Genomic DNA, 17838 nt, shown 5'->3' with positions numbered 1-17838 from the left:
ATCACACAAACAAGATTTATGGAGGGCTGGACCTTTACAGCTGAGATACTAAACATCTCTAAGAGACTAGCATCTCAGTGTCACAGACACTGAAAATCTGGTGATTGATACTGAAACTAAAAAAGCAAACTCAGCCAGTTCGTAACAAAGGTAGGCTGCCTAATATGAAGTCAGGCCACTGATCCACCTAACTCAGTTTTGTTGACACTGACTGGCAGCGGCTTTCCACTGTTTCAGACAGAGGACATTCCCAGCCCTACCAGGAGATGCCAGGAATTGGACCAGGGACCTTCTACAGAGAAGGCAAATATTCCACCACTGAGCTCTGGCCCTTATCCCAGCTGCTGCTTTAAGTGTCTCAGACCTGGCCTACAAAGTAGCAGAAATTAGGGGTAGAATTGTATCACAAGAGTCTGCAGTAGAAGATAGTATCTGTACACTCCCAGTGTGGGAAGCAGCGAGGAATTGTCTACAAAAAACCTAGGACCCTAAGATTCTAGCCCAGCCTACTCCCTGCTGGGCTAGTTTTCTGTCATGTAAGAAGGTCTGCTTCTTACATGAGGGAGTATTCAAACACTGCACCCCTATGCCAGCAGTTTGAAGTGGTACAGTCCATTCTACTACCTCAAGAGGACTCTACCACCTCATTCTGCAGTATGTGTAGCTCCAGACTATATATGCACTCCTCCTGCTGTTAAAACCCTTACACTGGCTTCCCATCGCCTTCTGGATCTAATTTTAATCTCCTCGCCTTTAGCTTTACTATTAGATAGATAGATAGATAGATATAGATAGATGATAGATAGACAGACAGACAGACAGCATTTATATACCACCTTTTCATAAAAGATCAGAGGTAGCGGACAGCAGCATTTGGGGGGGTTAAAAGCAATACAAGAGAGTTGTTAAAATGACTGGCTACTCAAGAAAAAAATTAATAGGCCTGTTGTCATAAAAAAAAAGTATTCAAGAGGCACTTGGAAATAAAAAGCAAGGCTGCCTCTGCTGCATCTCTGTTGGAAAAGTGTCGCACAGCAGAGGACCAGAGACACTAAATGCCCAGCTTACAATTAATGCCAGTCAGGACTCTGCAACTCAGGGGACAACAAACAGCTCTCCTCTGGATGATCACGGTGATGGGGCTGGGATGTACAATAAGGGCTCAGGTGGTCCTCAAGCTATCCTGGTCACAAGTTGTTTAGAGGCCTCTGCAGCATTTCTCCAGCCTGTATATGGGTACTTATTTCCCCGCTCTTTGCTCCTCTGACTCTACCATCCTGAGCTGCCCAAACATACCCCTACATCCTGAAATACTCTTCCCATTTCCACTTACTGCCCTTACGCCTCGAACTCTTGTTGTTTCTGAAAGTGTTGCAAAACCACCTCTCTTCCTCAAAATGTTCCTCAAAACTCACCTTTGCTGCACACACAACCAACACACACGTTACACTTAATTGCAAATAATAACCTTGGCACACATTCGCCTCGGTGCTCTCTGCACTTCCATCTCTTCTATTGTGCTCCCCATCGACAATTTCACCACTGCAAGCTCTGTGAGGCCAAGGAAGTGGCTGCAACTTGCTTTTGCTACAAAACTCCGCAAAGCTCATGGGTTACATGCATGTGTGCATACCTGAACAAAGCAACCAAGTTAAGGCTACCTATATACCAGTATAAGCAAACCAGTGAAGCCTCCTCTGAATTACTGCATTGCAGGGGGATGAACTAGATGAAGGTACCTCAGGGTACCTTCCAGTTCTTACAATTCTATGATTCCAGGAAATCAAGAGCGTTAAGTTCTCAAAAAGGATAGTCTTTGTTACATGCAACACTTGGTGTCACCTATGTGAGTTTTGCTCATGGGGGGGGGGGTCTCGAATAAGGGATAATAGGCTGGAGTTTAAAAAGCTTGGTGAATTACCCAGGACAACATGGCTATGACTCAATGGCTACTAGCCATGATGCCTATGTCCTGCCTCCATGGTTGGAGGCAGCAATGCTTCGGAATACCAGTTGCTGGAAGCGACAGGAGGTGAAAATGCCCATGTGCTCAGATCCTGCTTGACAGTTTCCCACAGGCATCTGGCTGGCCACTGCGTGAACAGGATGCTGGACTAAATAGGCCATTGGTCTGCTCCCCCAAGGTGTTTTTCTTATGTAGCCTACAAAGGGCTATGTTTCAGGGGAAGGAAACACGCATTTAAAAGGAGATGGTCCCATGTTCAGCATCCTGATATGTCCAGTTAAAATAACCCAGGTAGCAACATTGAAAAAAATCTCTGGCTACAATACAGTGGTACCTCGGGTTACAGATGCTTCAGGTTACAGACTCCACTAACCCAGAAATAGTACCTCGGGTTAAGAACTTTGCTTCAGGATGAGAACAGAAATTGTGCTCCGGCGGCGTGGCAGCAGCGGGAGGCCCCATTAGCTAAAGTGGTGCTTCAGGTTAAGAACAGTTTCAGGTTAAGAACAGACCTCTGGAACAAATTAAGTTCTTAACCTGAGGTACCACTGTATTGAAAAACGACTGAGCCAATGAATTGCTTTGGATCTCTGTGTACTTTACGGTCAACACTATGGTGGTGTGTCTGCGTGTTAGTTAACAAAGCACTTCCCTTTGCAATCTTCACAATTCTAAGAATTCATAAGAATTCATAAGAAACCCCACCACTACCACCAGCTAAGCTATTCACTCCCTGGAAGTTGAACTTTCTGTATATGGTAAAGGGGTCAGGGCGGGGGGTGAGTGGGATAAAATAATTTCCCAATCAATCAATTACATTTTTAAAAGCTTCCACTCCGTTAGAAGCGGGGGGAAAGAAAATGAGCTGGTTTCAATTACGGGCTCGTTTGTGCCAGAATCCTTGCCAAAAGTTATAATTCAGTACATGAACATTAGCTTCTTACAGCCTCGCTGAGAACAAGGGTGCTTAATCGATGCCACCTAAATGATTCGGAGGAAAAAAGATGAGCCACGAATGAAGGAAGCCTCTTAAATCACAGCTCTCGGGTGGATTGCAGGCACCAGCTTTGCTGAATGCGTTTAAAGTACTATAGTACCACTTTAGCAGTCATGTCTTCCCTCAAATAATTCTAGGAGCTGCAGTTTCTTAAAGGTGCTGAGCATTGTTTGAACTCTATTCCCCTTTAAGAACTCCCCTACAATTTCCAGTGTTCCCTGGGAAGAGGGATTGGTTGTTAATTTACTGGGAATTGCAACTCTGTGAAGGGAATAAGGGCCTCCTAACAACTCTCAACCCCCTTAGCAAACTGCGGTTCCCAGAATGCATTGGAGGAAGCCATGACTGTTAAAGCAGTATAACAAGTGTTTTAAATGTGTGCAATGGATGCAGCCTAAGTATAGCTGAGTGCAGAAGGCCAGCCCCCCTGCTGTGAAAAGAAATCCACCTAAAGAGCCTGCAATATCCTGTCACTTTCTCCTAACATCCCACTATACCAGGGGTTGTCAACCTGGTCCCTACCACCCACTAGTGCATCAAGAAAGATGCATTAGTGGGCAGTAGGTATAAAAAGCTTGACTATACACTCGGCCAGGGCAGGCTTGGTTCTTAAGGCTTTTGGGTCTCAAGGTGCAGGGAAGAGATTTAGCTATTGTCTATCTCCCCCAAGGGGACGCAGGTGGCGCTGTGGGTTAAACCACAGAGCCTAGGACTTGCCGATCAGAAGGTTGGTGGTTCGACTCCCCCCCGTTGCTCAGTCCCTGCTCCTGCCAACCTAGCAGTTCGAAAGCACGTCAAAGTGCAAGTAGATAAATAGGTACCATTCCAGCGGGAAGGTAAACAGCGTTTCCGTGTGCTGCTCTGGTTCGCCAGAAGCGGCTTGGTCATGCTGGCCACATGCCCCGGAAGCTGTCTGCGGACAAACGCCGGCTCACTTGGCCAATAAAGCGAGATGAGCGCCGCAACCCCAGAGTCGGTCACGACTGGACCTAATGGTCAGGGGTCCCTTTACCTTTATCCCCCCCCCCAGATTCCTGACTGCCCCCTTTCTCTACTATCATATGGAGAAGCACCGGAACATTGGTAGCTGACTTGTATGGAGTCAGACCATTGGTCCATCCAGCTCAGTACTGTCTACACTTTCTGGCAATCTCTCTCCAGGGTTCCAAGCAGGAAGTGTTCCCCAGCCCTACCAGGAGATGCTGAAGATTGAACCTTGGACCTTCTGCATGCAAAGCAGATGTTCTACAACTGAGCTGCAGACCTTCCCCGAAAGCATTGCATTCCCAAGTCCAAAAGGCGTTACATTTGCAAGCATTGATTGGGTTTGAGGGCTAAACCTGCCCACCACTAACACTGGATGGCCTAACATCTGATAGCTTGCACCTCAAGAGGATATGATGCATATATGCTCTTCACGTGCTATGCCTTTCATAAAGGCAGACATTCATTACCTGGCTCTCAGAACCCTGTTGCAGGAATTGAAGTCAGGCCAGCTTGTCTGCTTTAGGGGTTGAAGAAAGGACTTGAACTCTCTCCTCCCGCATTCCTGCCACACACTTGATCAAATCTAATAGTCCTTTGGCTAATGTAAAACAAAGCAAACGGCTATTTACACGCACCCGGGAAACTGGATTTGCCCCTTCCAAGCAAACGTTTGTAGTTTGCAGAGCAGAGGTGGGGAACCTGTGATTGTCCAGATGCCATCGGACTACATCTCCCATCATGCAATGCATGGCTAAACTATGGAACTCACTTCCGCAGAGGGCAGCAACGCCTTCCAACTTGGATGCCTTAAAAAGGATTAGTGATAGAACAAGACTAGCAATGGCTACTAGACATGATGGCTATGCTTTGCCTCGGCAGGTGGAGGCTGCAGTGCTTCTGAATGCCACTTGCTGGAAACCACAGGAAGAGAGAGTGCTAATGTGCTCCCGCAAGCAACTGACTGGTCACTGTGAGAACAGGATACTGGACCAGACAGGCCACTGGCCTCTTCCTCATGGTCCATGTTGGCTGGGGTGATGAGCTGGAGTCTTAATCTGTAGGGCCACAGACTGCCCACTTGCATTATAGAGAAGGGGATATTCAACCTGCAGGATGCATCACACTCCTGGCAATTCCTTTTCTTTTCCCCTTGCAGAGAGGCCATTAAGCTGGGAAGTCCACCATCGCCAACAGGCTGTTCTGTGTCTACCCAATTGCATCACTTCCTACCTAAGCAACTTGATTTAGTAATTCTTGCGGTGTCTGCAACAAGCAGAGGAAGAGTCTCAGACCGAAGAAACAAGAAACTGCAAGGAGGCCCAGTGGTAGAGCACCTGCTTTTGATGCAGAAGGTCCCTGGTTCAATTACCACCATGTCCTGCAGAAACCCTGTAGAGCGGCTGCCTGCCAATGCAAGCAACACTGAGCTAGCCAGTGTAGCTGACTCCGTGTAAGGCAGCTGCCTGTATTCATTCAAAGAACATCAAAATGTGAATTCATATGGGCCAGAAAGTGCTTGGCCTAAAGACTCTGGGTGGTCTATATCTGAAATTATTTGCATGTGGTTGCATGTTAGCAACTAAGGACATAAGAGCCTGCTGGATCAGGCCAGTGGATCATTGAGTCCAGTATCCTGTTCTCACAGTGGCCAACCAGATGCCCCAATGGGAAACCCACAAGCAGGATCAAAGGGCAAGAGAACTGACCCCACCACCCTGCTGAACTGGCATTCAGAAGCATCACTGCCTGCAGCCATGGGGGAAGAGCAGAGTCAAAACTCGGGTTTCAATCGTTTGGTCAAATTAAGCTGTTTTGGTTTCCTTCCTTAAACAGATGCAGGGCAAATATTTCACCCCACCTGTCTTATAGGATAAACCCCCGTTACTGTCCAGCAGGATCCTTCTTCAAGTCACCGAGCAGGAAGCTTTAGAAATGAGATAGAGATGAGATGCCCTCTTGGGGGATTTTGATCACAACAGCAGGCACACAAAGCTGTTATAAAGATTGGCTGCCCATCAGGACACAGGCAAGGCCTCCCTGGTCAATCCCAGTGCCCATCTGTCAGTGCTTAAGAGAAGCCAGCAGGTATTCAGCAAGACACCCCCCCTCCTGGAATTATGAAGCAGGTTTGAGATGCTTATGGGGAGGGAGGAGGGGAAATAAAACAAGATTCCCTTCCTCTCTAATGCAAGCCTTTATCTTCTTAACAGATGGGAAGCTAGCAGCACATATACAAAGGAAGCAAGCTGGTCTCAGTCTCTCTCCCCTCCGCTCCAGAGATCTCCAAACCACCTCCACCAAAACCAAGGGAGGGTGTGTCATGCGTTTTCACATACAGAATTATTATGCCAAGGAAGCTAACTGGCAGAACTTACAAGCCGCATTCCCTATGCCAGGGATTGTTCTCTTGTGAGAGAGGGCCGCCAGAGAGGAGTGGCTCTCACATCCCTGAAGAGCAAGGAACAGGCAAAAGAAAACCCTGGGAATGAATTCCTGGAAGAGGAGGACAGGTGAGAGGGTTCTCTCCCCATCTCCCATGCGCAGTGGAAAGAGAGACCCGTTTAACATGCACCATGCGTTTGTGCAGAGTGGGAGGAAGGTGATGGGGTGTCAATGAGACAGGCCTTGCAAAATGCATCGCTGGGCACGGAAGAGAGACGCAGGATAGCAGTTAATTGCAAGGTAAAAGCTAGGAAGACAGGGAACTGCCCTATGAGTCAGACCACTGGGTTCATTTAGCACGGGGCTGTCTACGGGGACTGGCAGTGGCTCTCCACGATTTCAAATTGGGGCCTCTGCCAGTCCTACCTAGAGGTTCAGGGGACTGAACCCCAGACCTTCTGCATGCCTTAACACTGAACCACAGTTCTTCCTAACAATCTAAGGTTCTAGTCCTCATTGTCCTGAATAAAAAGTTGACTGAAATGGGAAGCTGCTTTAGATCACTGGCCCATCCAGCTCAGTACTCTCTCAGTGACTCTCCAGGGTAGAGGCCTCTCCCAGCCCTACCTGGAGATGCCACTCTGAGACCCTCTGAACGCAAAGCAGGCGAAGCAGCAATGAGCCATGTCCTGTCCCACAAATGGGTGTTAGAAGCCTTCCTAGCCACACAACAGAGGGTAAATTAAGTCTGCGGTTCAGAAGGTGGGTGGGAGTAAAGAATGGAGGTCCTCACCTGTAAGCCGCCACAGCTCGGTTCTGCAGGTATTTCTGAGCCGTCATGACCCCCACGAAGAGGAAGTTCTTGGCAGGCAGGATCTCGCCTTGGTGCTCAGCAGGGTCCTGATGCCACAGCAAGGCCCCCCGGGAGTCTCGGTGCAGCAGCCCCCCACTGGCCTTTGTCCGGCACCCTTCCAGGCTAGCCTTCCGCCGGTGCTGTCCTGCTCTCTTCAGCTCCGAGGCTCGAGGGAGGATGAGCCGGGAAGCCAGGATGAAGCCCAGCACCAGACCGAGCAACACGCTGAGCCAGGAGCGGCGGCTTCTGCCAGCCATTCCCCACCCCCTGCCTCAGCACACCCAGGGCCCCCCAAAACAGACACACACACCCCTCAATTTCAGATCTCCAGAACAGGGCGCCTTCTCTTTCTGTCCCTTGGCCACACACTAGAGCTTCCCCCAACACAGGAAGCACCCCAAGAGTAGTACGTGGAGGGGGGGTAGGTCTGAGCTGTGGAATCCGAAAGGGGGGTTTCCTGCACCCCTCTCTGCCTTCGGAGGCCTCCCTCTTCCTGTCCTCCCCAGATATCCCAGTCCTCTGCCACCTACCTCAGTTCTGAGCTTTTCTGCACCCCTTCTTCCCAAACCCCACAAACTGAGCAGGATTCCGCCGCCCCACAACCTAACTGACCACTCCCCCTCCCCAAAGGAGACCTAAGCACTCTTCCCAACTCCAGCGCGTTTCCTCCCCGCACCGCGCCTTGCTTAATGGGCTGCCTTGCAAAAAGAAAAAGGAAAAGCGCCGCCTTGCCCCCCCTTTCTTGCTTAGGACGCCCCCCCTCAAAAAAGAGCAGCCCTCTCTTTATCTCTCTGCCGCCCCTTCTCTTTCCTGGCCGCCTCCTTCCCGCAACTCCAGCTGGGACACCCCCACCTCCTCGCTCCGGCCCAGGAGCGCCCCGCGCCCCCGGCCCTTCCTCCTCCTAGTCCTACTCCGAGCCGGCCCGGCTGGGCTGCCCCGGCGGCGAAGGGAAGCTCAGCGTCTCCGAGAGCGCCGCGGCCATGGGGGAGCCTCCCGCTCCGCCTCCTCCGGCGGCGGCTGTGCTGCTGTGCCGGGGAAGCGCGCTTTGTTCGGACGCCTCCGCCTCCGCCGCTTCTTCCTCCTCTCCCTCCGCCTCCTTTGCGGCCGCTAGTGCTGCCGTGGCTCGCCGCCTGGACGCAGCCCGGGGCCGCCGCCTGCTTGCCGGGCGCCCGCGGGCTCCGCCTGGCCCTGCTGCTGCTGCTGCTGCTGCTTCTTCCGCGGCTGCTGCTCCTCCTGCCGCCGCCGCCGCCACCGCTCCTGCCCGGCCCGGGGATACTGCCCGCGCATCCCCACACAGCTCAATTCGCCATGGCGCGCTGGGGCGGGGGGAAAAGAGGGCGGAGCGGGGAGGCGGAGGCGAGCCAGCCCCTGGCCGCCACCTCTCCGCCTGCCAGCCAGACGGCCCGGCCGCCGTTCGGGGCGCACGGAGCCCGGGCGCAGCGCAGCGCGTCCCGGACGCAACCCTCGGCCTCTCCCGCTCGCTCTTCGCCAGCGGCGGGCTCCGAGGAGAAAAGGGGGGTCTCTCCCGCACTTGGCAGGCCGAGGGAGGAGGGAGGCTGCTGGCAGGGAAGCCGGGGGGCCCCGGAGAGGGAAGGCCGGCGGGGAGGAAGGAAAGGGGAAATGGGAAGCGGGAGGGAGGCTCGAAATCGAGATTTTTTGAATGACGACTCGCCTCGCCCGGCCAGAGGCCCAGCCTGGCACATAAGAACGCGCGCAAGTTACTAGCCCCTAAGAACAAAAGTTCTGCTGCGTAAAGGGGGTTGTTGTTATTTTTATTATATATTTTGTGGTTTTATATTTTGATTTTGTACTGTGAACCGCCCTGAGACCTCCGGGTATAGGGCGGTATAGAAATTCAATAAATAATAATAAATAATACAGGGGGAGTCCTTTAAAAGAGGCCCGGTGGATGCAGAGTACACATGTTCCACTGGGCATCTTTTAAAAGACTCACCCTGTATTTATAAAGAGAGCTTGCTGCATCAGGCAAATGGCCCACCTAGTCCAGCATCATGGTGGCTGACCAGGTGCAGGCACGCCCCGGGCACAAGAGCACACTGGCGTTCAGAAGCATTACTGCCTTCCACTGTGGAGGCAGAACAGTAGTCACCATCCCTAGTAGCCATTTGTAGCCATTCTTCATGGAAGTTCCCAATCCTCTTTTAAAGCAATCCAAATTTGTGGCCATCTCCAGCCCAGCCCTTGCCAGTTTGGGGCCACCTTTCCAGCTGTTTTGGACATCATCTGATGGGAACTGTCATCCTAAAGAGCTGGAGAGGGAGCCCCAGAAATATTCACCCAAAGATTCCCTGCCAGATTCTTCTTGGAAGTGATTATCCCTTGCTGTGAGTAAAAGTGAGGAAGCCAGAACCAGTCCTGCATTCTAGCTCCTGATGGCCCCCACATCTGGTGCATATACAGAGATAGACTGCATCTGGACATGGAGGTTCTTTTCACCTGACCTCAAGTGTGGCGAATAGCCAGAGACTTACCTGGTCCTTTTTCAGATGCTAGGAGCTAACTGGTTCGAAATGCCATTGATTTCAGTGGGCTGTATTTCTAAGTTAATCAGTGATCCAATGTATGCTTAGGGCCCCATCTGCGCTATGCCTTTAAAGCGCTATCATACCACTTTTAATAGTCATGGCTTCCCCCAAGAATCCTCCCCATTCCATGTACAACAGCCAATGAGGCTGGCTATTGAATCTCACTTCAATGCTGGCAACAAGATGGAACCCTCCGCTGCACCTGAGGGTAGCGAACCTAGGAGGCACAGGGCTCTGTCAACTCCTTGCTGCCTCTCAGCATCTGCTGTCAGAGGCAGCTGCCTCACTGTGCCTCATGATGGGGCTGGTATGTTTTGTGTCTGCAGGCCCACCCAAAAGAGGGACAGTTGGCCTCAGCCCTTGTAGATTAATGAGCCTCAATGTGGCCCCAAAATGAGCAGGTCTTCTCGGGGCTATCTTTTGTATCCTGGTTCCAATACCTGAGGACATAATACACATGCATGGCAATTTAAAGCAAGGGGCTGAGGGCCAAATGCAGCCTGCCAAGCCTTTTTATCTGGCCCTAAGGACTTCCCCAGGCCATGCACACCCTCTCCCTAGGCTAAATCCCTTCATCAGACCTGCTTCACATCCCCTAGGCCAGGGGTGTCCAACTTCCAAGAGACTGCTTGGGACTGATCTTCCAAGAGATCTGCTCCCGCTATAAATAAACTGGCAGTGATCTACCCATTGGATTGCCCCTGGAAGATTGCTCTGAAGGGAATGTGGCCCACCTCCAATTTAAGGTTTGCATGTAATTAAGGGAAGACTGGTACACTGGCTGCAAGCATTTCAATGGGAAAAGTTATGTGGAGGCCACAATTCTAGGACAAAGAGTCCAGGCACTGCATGCCAAATATCCCAGATTCACCACTATCTCCCATTAAAAGGATCTGAGAGATCAAAACTGGGAATTCCATTGAGACCTTGTAGAGCTGCTGCTAATTGGAGTAAGGCAGTTCTGAGCTCTAGATGGATGACTCAGGATAAAGCAGCTTCATACTGTATGTTCATATAAACACTGCCGATGATACAGGCGGCCTCTTTATTACTTTATTACTCAACTCATATATTTTCCACTTGGAGATTGGAACTCCAGAACAAAATGTACGACCATAAGGCAGCAGCTTTCACGAATGCTCTGAGGTGGCCAATTTTATTTCTCCCACTCCTTGAATCAACTTGTGCGTGAGCCCAACCCGAACCCAAGGCATTGAAACGCAGCCAGTGGTCTGTTTGAGTATTTTATCAGTGGAGTACTCTTATCTGAAGTTTACAATGTGGAGGAATGATAATGTTCTTATGTTCCTGGTCAGCAACCAATGTGGCTCAAAAGAAGGGCATAGGGTACAGCAGCCCGAGCCTCTGATAGGCCTCCCTTCCCCTCACAAAGCTGTCTTGGATTACAGCAGGGTTAGGCTTCCAGATATTTCTGAATGACAACTCCCATCAGCCCCAGCAATCATGGCAAATGGACTGTCAACATTGAAGCTTATTCAAGATAGGTGGATAGTAGAGCGTTCTGATTGGCTAAGCGGCTACCTAGACCAGGGGTCAGCAAATTTTTTCAGCAGAGGGCCAGTCTACTGTCCCTCAGACCTTGTGGGGGGCAGGACTATATTTTGGAAAATAAAAATGAACGAATTCCTATGCCCCACAAATAACCCAGAGATGCATTTTAAATAAAAGGACACATTCTACTCATGTAAAAAAACGCTGGTTCCCAGACCATCCACAGGCCGGATTTAGAAGGCGATTGGGCCAGATCCAGCCCCGGGGCCTTAGTTTGCCTACCCATGATCTAGACCAGTGGTTCTCAACCTTGGGTCCCCAGATGTTTTTGGCCTACAACTCCCATGATCCCTAGCTCACAGGATCAGGGATGATGGGATTTGTAGGCCAAAAACATCTGGGAACCCAAGGTTGAGAAAGGCTGACCTAGACAATAAAGAAGAAAACGTGGAGTTGCTAAGAGCTCTGCTGGATTAGGCCAAAGGCCCATCTAGTTTATCTTGTCCAACTCCCACAAGAGGTAGTGAGGGCCACCAACGCAGATGGCTTCAAAAGAAAATTGCATACATTCAAGGAGAATGCATGTTGATGGCTACTTGCCATGATGACACTGTTCTACAACTACTGCTGAAGGCAGCATACCTCTGAAGACCAGTTGGTGGTACTCAGAAGCAGGGAAGAAGGAGAAGACGATGAAAAAGAAAACAATGGTCAGGTGGCCTGTGTTGAATGTTGCTCAATCCACTCCCCAGGCGTTCCTAACCTTTCTAACCCGGGCAATTTCAAGGCCTCTGCTCACCTCCCTTCCTACAGTTCTTCATTTCATTTTCAAATTAGACTTGGCCCAGAACAGCTCTTCAAATGCTTCCCGCCCCCGCCCCCCGTAGTTCTATAGTTCTTAAATTCTTGTTGGTTTTTATGTTTCAGTATTGTTTTATGACCTGCATTGTGTTTCATATTCTATCTCTGTACATCACTTGGGTATTTTCTGAATGTAGAGCAGTTTGTGAAACCCTGAAAGAAAGCTTAAAAAGTAATTGGAATAAAAGATGGCTAGAGGGCTGTCTGCTGTCAAGGAGGGCACCTTGCCTCCCTTGCAATGTTTCAATTGTTTAGCTCAAGGAAAATCACACAACCAGTGTACCCCAGCAAAGAGAAGATTGTTCAAAACAGTAGCCTGTCTTCCTGTCCTTTGAACAGATCCACAACTCTCTCTCTCTCTCTCTCTCTCTCTCTCTCTCACACACACACACACACACACACACACAAGCACACCATTGTCATTCCAGCTTCATTTCCAAGTTGCTGTCTAGAGCAGCCTCTCTCTTGGAGACACACACGGGGGATGTGATGTAAAATCCACTGAAATCCAACTTTGTTATATAATGTGACTCAACTTCTACGTTCAAGCAAAGCTGTCTCAGTCTCCCACAGGGCTTTCCAATCTATGTTTATTTTTATTTCCCCCTTGCAACATGGTCAAAGAGTCTATTATTTCCTTGTTGTTATTAAAAATAGGAAAGAGGAGTGAGAGCTGCATCTAAATTTTGCAGTGTAGTCTGCTTCCAGGCAGTCCACTTCATTCTGCTGCCTCCTTTCCAGTAGTCTGTTCCCACCCCCTGACAGTCAGCTGTCTACTAAGTACTGTATGTTCTGATCTCATTGGGTTATGGGGTTGAGGGACAGAGGGGTACCCTCCCTTTAAGTATTTTCTATTTAGAAATTGATTGTACTTCTGAAAAACTCAAGATCTCCCTGAGCCTACTGCTGTCTTCCTATTCTGCATGGCTGATACAGTTTTGGCAGCATTAGGACCTTAGTTAACCCCTAAAATTCCCCTTTCAAAAAATTATTCATTGTACTTCTACAAACCCCAAGGTTCCCATAGCCCTGCTGCTACCATTCTATTTTGCATGGGTCATACAGTTTTGCCTGTAAAAGAACTGGTACTTGGAGAACTAAAATCACTATTTAGTATAAATGATTTGCATTTTAGGAGAGGTCCCAAGCTAGAAAACAAGCGCAGAGCAACGGGGTTTGTGCTAAACTAGATGTGAGACCCCCAGGAGATCTAGGAACAGAATTTCCCACATAAAAAAAAGAGATTAAAGCACCTACAAGAGTGAGGTGCACAAGAGAGATCTGATGTTCAGGGGTGAAGGTGTTTAACCCTTTTCTCCTGCACTGTTTCCCTCGAATGAATGGCATCCCCATGAAGGTGCCATATTGATGAAAGGGTGGACAGATTGGAGAACAAAACTCTTGTCACTCAACAGATGCAAAGGAAGAGCCACAGAGCTGCTCTGCCCACCCACAGGGAATTGCAGCCAGTGGTGGCTTCTAGTTCAATACTGGAAATTCAGGCTGCGGTGCTTGAATGCAACACTCACCTGGTCACCCAATATAGCCAACTCACTCTGTTGCCTTAGGCAGGTTGTTATCTCTCAGCCTCAATTCCACCCCGCCTTACAGAGTTGTAACTGGCCTGCATTACAGAGTTGTTGTAAGGACTAAGATACTGCACAGGAAGCACTTGGAACACTCAAAGCTATATTATAATATAATAATATACCCGGTAATATAATATAATATAATGTAATACATTTTTTTTTTAGTAGTAGTGTTTTAATGTTCAGGCAACTTTCTTTCGGCCGAAGGAGACCAACAGAGTACTGTTATAAAAGAGAGCTCAAATGCTCCCTGGAAAAAAACCCCTCACAAGGCCAAAATGGCAAAACATCTCTTTAAAATAGGCATTGGGCTAAGATGCAACTTTTCCATGAGGACGTGTGGCACAAGACGTGCCCTAGAATAGTATGGCAAAGACTTACAAAACCTTCCTAAAATGAATGCTGAGTGATGGGGCAGCTTCCTTCGTCTAATTGGTTGGTAGGCTGGTAGGTAGAGATTTTATAATGGCACGGACAGCAGTGTCCAGGTCATATTGAGTCAGACACCAGATTATGTTCCAAACAACAGTCTCTTAAGGCCTATATTTTTTCCCCGAGTTGGTAAACCTATGTCTAGGCTGAGCTTCAGACAGAGGGTGGGGCAGAAGATAGATGGGGCAGTCGTGTCTCCACTCTATTACTTTCACATATGTTCATTTGTAAGTCCATCCATCAAAAATACATATATTGGGACTTCTAGTTTAGATAAATGGCGAGCAAGCAGCAACAGTTATTCATGGTGTCATTGACGTAGAGAAATCGGAGGCAAGTTTTTCTTCCTCTCTTGTGTCCTCAACTTGTGGTCATTCAATGAGGCTGAACGATGGAAGATTCAGGACAGGACTTTGAGCAGCACATCAATAAACCATCATAAAACCAGAGGAGACAGTGGTGGCCACCAACTTGGATGGCTTTAAAGAGGAACAGGCAAATGGAGGAGAAGACTATTGGTGGCCATGACAGCTGTGTACTACTTCCAGTATTGGAGGAGATATATCTCTGAATACAAGTTTCTGAGAACTGCAAGTGGAGAGAGCACTTCTGTATTCAAGTCCTGCTTGAAGGCTTCCTACAGGCCTCTGGTTGGCCACTGTGAGAACGGCATGTTAAACTAGATGGGCCATTGGCCTGTTCCAGCAGCCAGGCTCTTCTTTATGTTCACTTCCACACCAGTCTGCTGGCTTTTTTTGACCACAGAACATTTTTCATTCCTGGTACGTGTACAGTCGTACCTCAGGTTACATACGCTTCAGGTTACAGACTCCGCTAACCCAGAAATAGTGCTTCAGGTTAAGAACTTTGCTTCAGGATGAGAACAGAAATCGTGCTCTGGTGGCGTGGCAGCAGCAGGAGGCCCTATTAGCTAAAGTGGTGCTTCAGGTTAAGAACAGTTTCAGGTTAAGAACGGACCTCCGGAATGAATTAAGTACTTAACCTGAGGTACCACTGTACTCACTTACTGTATGCTACACAAACCATGTTGCAGTTGGTTCTATCGTTGATCTTTACGGTCAACTTTTTGAAACAAAATTTCCCCCATTATTTTTGTACAATATTTTTTTTCACAAAAAAATGCATTTTGGGGACACCTCCTCTAAAATATGCATTTTGTCCACTTTCCCCCTAAAAATACACATTTTACCTAAAATAATGCAGTTTGGGTACATTTATTGGGTTGAGAATTGAATCAGGAAAAACTGAAGAATTACTGCATTCCAATCTGTGTGTTAGTCTGGGGAGTGTGGATCAGGTTTGTTTGCTTAAAAAATGTGGATGAAACAAAATATTCAGTCATCTCAATTTGCCTGATTGAATGCTCCCTCCATACAAAAACATTCCCCCCTGCAAGAAAAACAGCACATCACGAAGCAAGCTAGGATTAGAATTTCTACTCCCTGACAGGCTAGATTTCTGTTTGCAGAGAGTTTATTATACGGAGGAGCATTCCCCACCTACAGTCCGAAGTGGTACAGCCTCTGGGCTGGCCCTCTCTGTGAATATGAGGCCAAAGTTTCCATTCAAGCATCACACTTTTCCCTGCCAGCTACAAGGTCCCGTTTGTTCCTGAGTCTCAGAAAGAGAACAGCCAACCAATTCTTTTTAAAAAATGCTTTTTTAAATTAACGAAAATGAAAGCCGTCACCCAGAAATGAAGCTAGGCCTGCATGGTGCAAGTCAGACGGCTAGGTTTACAGAAAAGGTTGGCGAGTATTTTAAAAACAGAGAAACTTGAGCAACATTTTAGCAGTGAGAAGGACGCTGCCAGGCTCCCATGATAGTGCTCTCCTCTCCCTCTTTTGCAGGTACGACTATTCTGTGCAGAAACCACGTCCAAATTTTTGCTGGACCAGGACAGCTTCCTGTTTGCTGTTCCTGAGGGATGTGATGGACTACAATTAAGGAGACAGGAACACAGGCTGCCTTATATTGAGTCAGACCCATTGCTCAATCTCACTCGGTGTTGTCAACACTGACCACCAACAGCTCTCCAGGATTTTAGACACCAGGAGGCTTTCCCAGCCCTACCTGGGGATTGGACCTGGGACATTTAATTGGTATCTTGACTTGCTCACAGTCTGGCCAGCCAGATCACTGCCTTTATAACCCCAAAGTCCAGGAACTTCAGTGGAAATAACTTAGAGATCCTCCAACTGGTGGGAAAGAACTGAAAACAATGGGTAGAAGCTAAATCCAAATGAACCTAAAGGTTAGCAATGAATTGAAGAAGTCAATATGCTGTAGCAAATCCTTAGCCAACAGATGCAGCCAGGGCTCTAGACTGCCAGGAACACCCTTGTATTGCCACGAGGGGCAGATAAGGTTGTAGCAAATGGGAAAAGAACGGGAACACTTTTATTATTATTATTTTCCAGCCTCCTGAGTCGAAGAGCTCCGAGCAAGTTTTCCTCTCTCCTCACAAGCTGCGAGAGAGATGTGGCAAGTGCATCTGCGTATATTTCAAAAGGCAGTATAATTCAAACCAGGGGCTAAATCAATATTAAAGAGAAGAAGAAGAAAAAACCTCTCCTGATTCCAGGGAAAGATGACATATCCTAAAATCACAAGCATTTTCTGACAGGAAAAGCCAGGAGCCAGTGTGGTTTTTGATGCAACGAAGGAAGTGGCTGGGCATTGCCGCATGACCCGCTGGCTCCTTCCCGTAGGAAAAAAAACAACCCAGCTGTCAGAACTGCCTTATTTTACTTGACAATGGTGGCAGCCGGAGGGGATGAGGAGAGGACAGCAAAGGGGTGAAGGAAAAGAAATGGGGCTAGCTGTACATGTGCCTACATTTCCCTAGGCAAACAAATACATAACGAAGCCCTGGACTTTTTCATTCGAACTGCCCCCAGCTGGAGTGCATTGTGGGGAATCATTGCTTTTGAAAACGAAATGAGATCAGAAGCAGCACAAGACACTGATGGATAGAGCTGTCACTGCGCCAAAGGCTTCTTGTGACTTTGGGGGTTTTTTGCCCATAGTGTATATTATTTATTTCCTTCCAAAACCTTAAAATAGCATGCAGCAGAGGGGGTGGGGACGCAGCATGCCACCAGCTGTATTCCACTATGATTCTGTTAACATCCAACTTTTCAAAGATGAATATGGGCGAAAAGCAGCACTCCGGCTACAGACCTACAAAGCTCCAAATGGCTTAGCACCGCAACAGAGAGAGAGAGTGCCTTTCCAAATCCTTAGGATAAAAAGAACGGAGCAGCCTAAATGTGGTTGGTGTCAAGCAAGGAGTAGAATGTGGTCTCAAAAGCTTCGCACTCCGTGAAAGACCTGGCCAGGGATTCATAGGGTACCTGGCACCCTTGAAAGATTGCCTAGGCTTCTTGGTCAACAGGCACCAACTATGCACTGACATTTTAAATTTCCCACAATGCACCACAGCACCACTCTGGGGCATTAAGGGGTTTTTTAATGGTTCTTTAATACTAGGGTACCTGGGGCACTATGGGAAATATAAAATGGTGGCTCATTGTTGCAACACCACTTGAGGATGGTACAGCAGCAGGAAGGGGTCCATGGAGGGCATTATATCAATAACCCTGTCAAGAATGGAGCTGGATCTCATCCGCCTTGGGTTCCATGACAGGAAATTTTAAGGGGAGGTGACATAGCTGAGTAGAGTGTGCGCT

The 17838-nt window shown here is 48.4% G+C and overlaps 1 protein-coding gene across 1 annotated transcript in view; it reads right to left on the bottom strand.

Moving 5' to 3' along the window:
* CHSY1 (chondroitin sulfate synthase 1) overlaps positions 1-8244 on the bottom strand; it is a 93406-nt gene extending 85162 nt beyond the window's left edge. The window contains exon 1 of the mRNA XM_083586431.1: positions 7126-8244. Within this exon, the coding sequence (XP_083442557.1) occupies positions 7126-7442 (317 nt within the window). The 5' untranslated portion in view covers positions 7443-8244. The remainder of the gene's footprint in view (positions 1-7125) is intronic.
* Between the last annotated feature and the right edge of the window lie 9594 nt (positions 8245-17838).

This window comes from Podarcis filfolensis (genome assembly GCF_964270895.1).
Source record: "Podarcis filfolensis genome assembly, chromosome: 14".
In the NCBI taxonomy this organism is placed as follows: domain Eukaryota; kingdom Metazoa; phylum Chordata; class Lepidosauria; order Squamata; family Lacertidae; genus Podarcis; species Podarcis filfolensis.
This window is presented reverse-complemented; position numbering and strand designations above follow the sequence as displayed.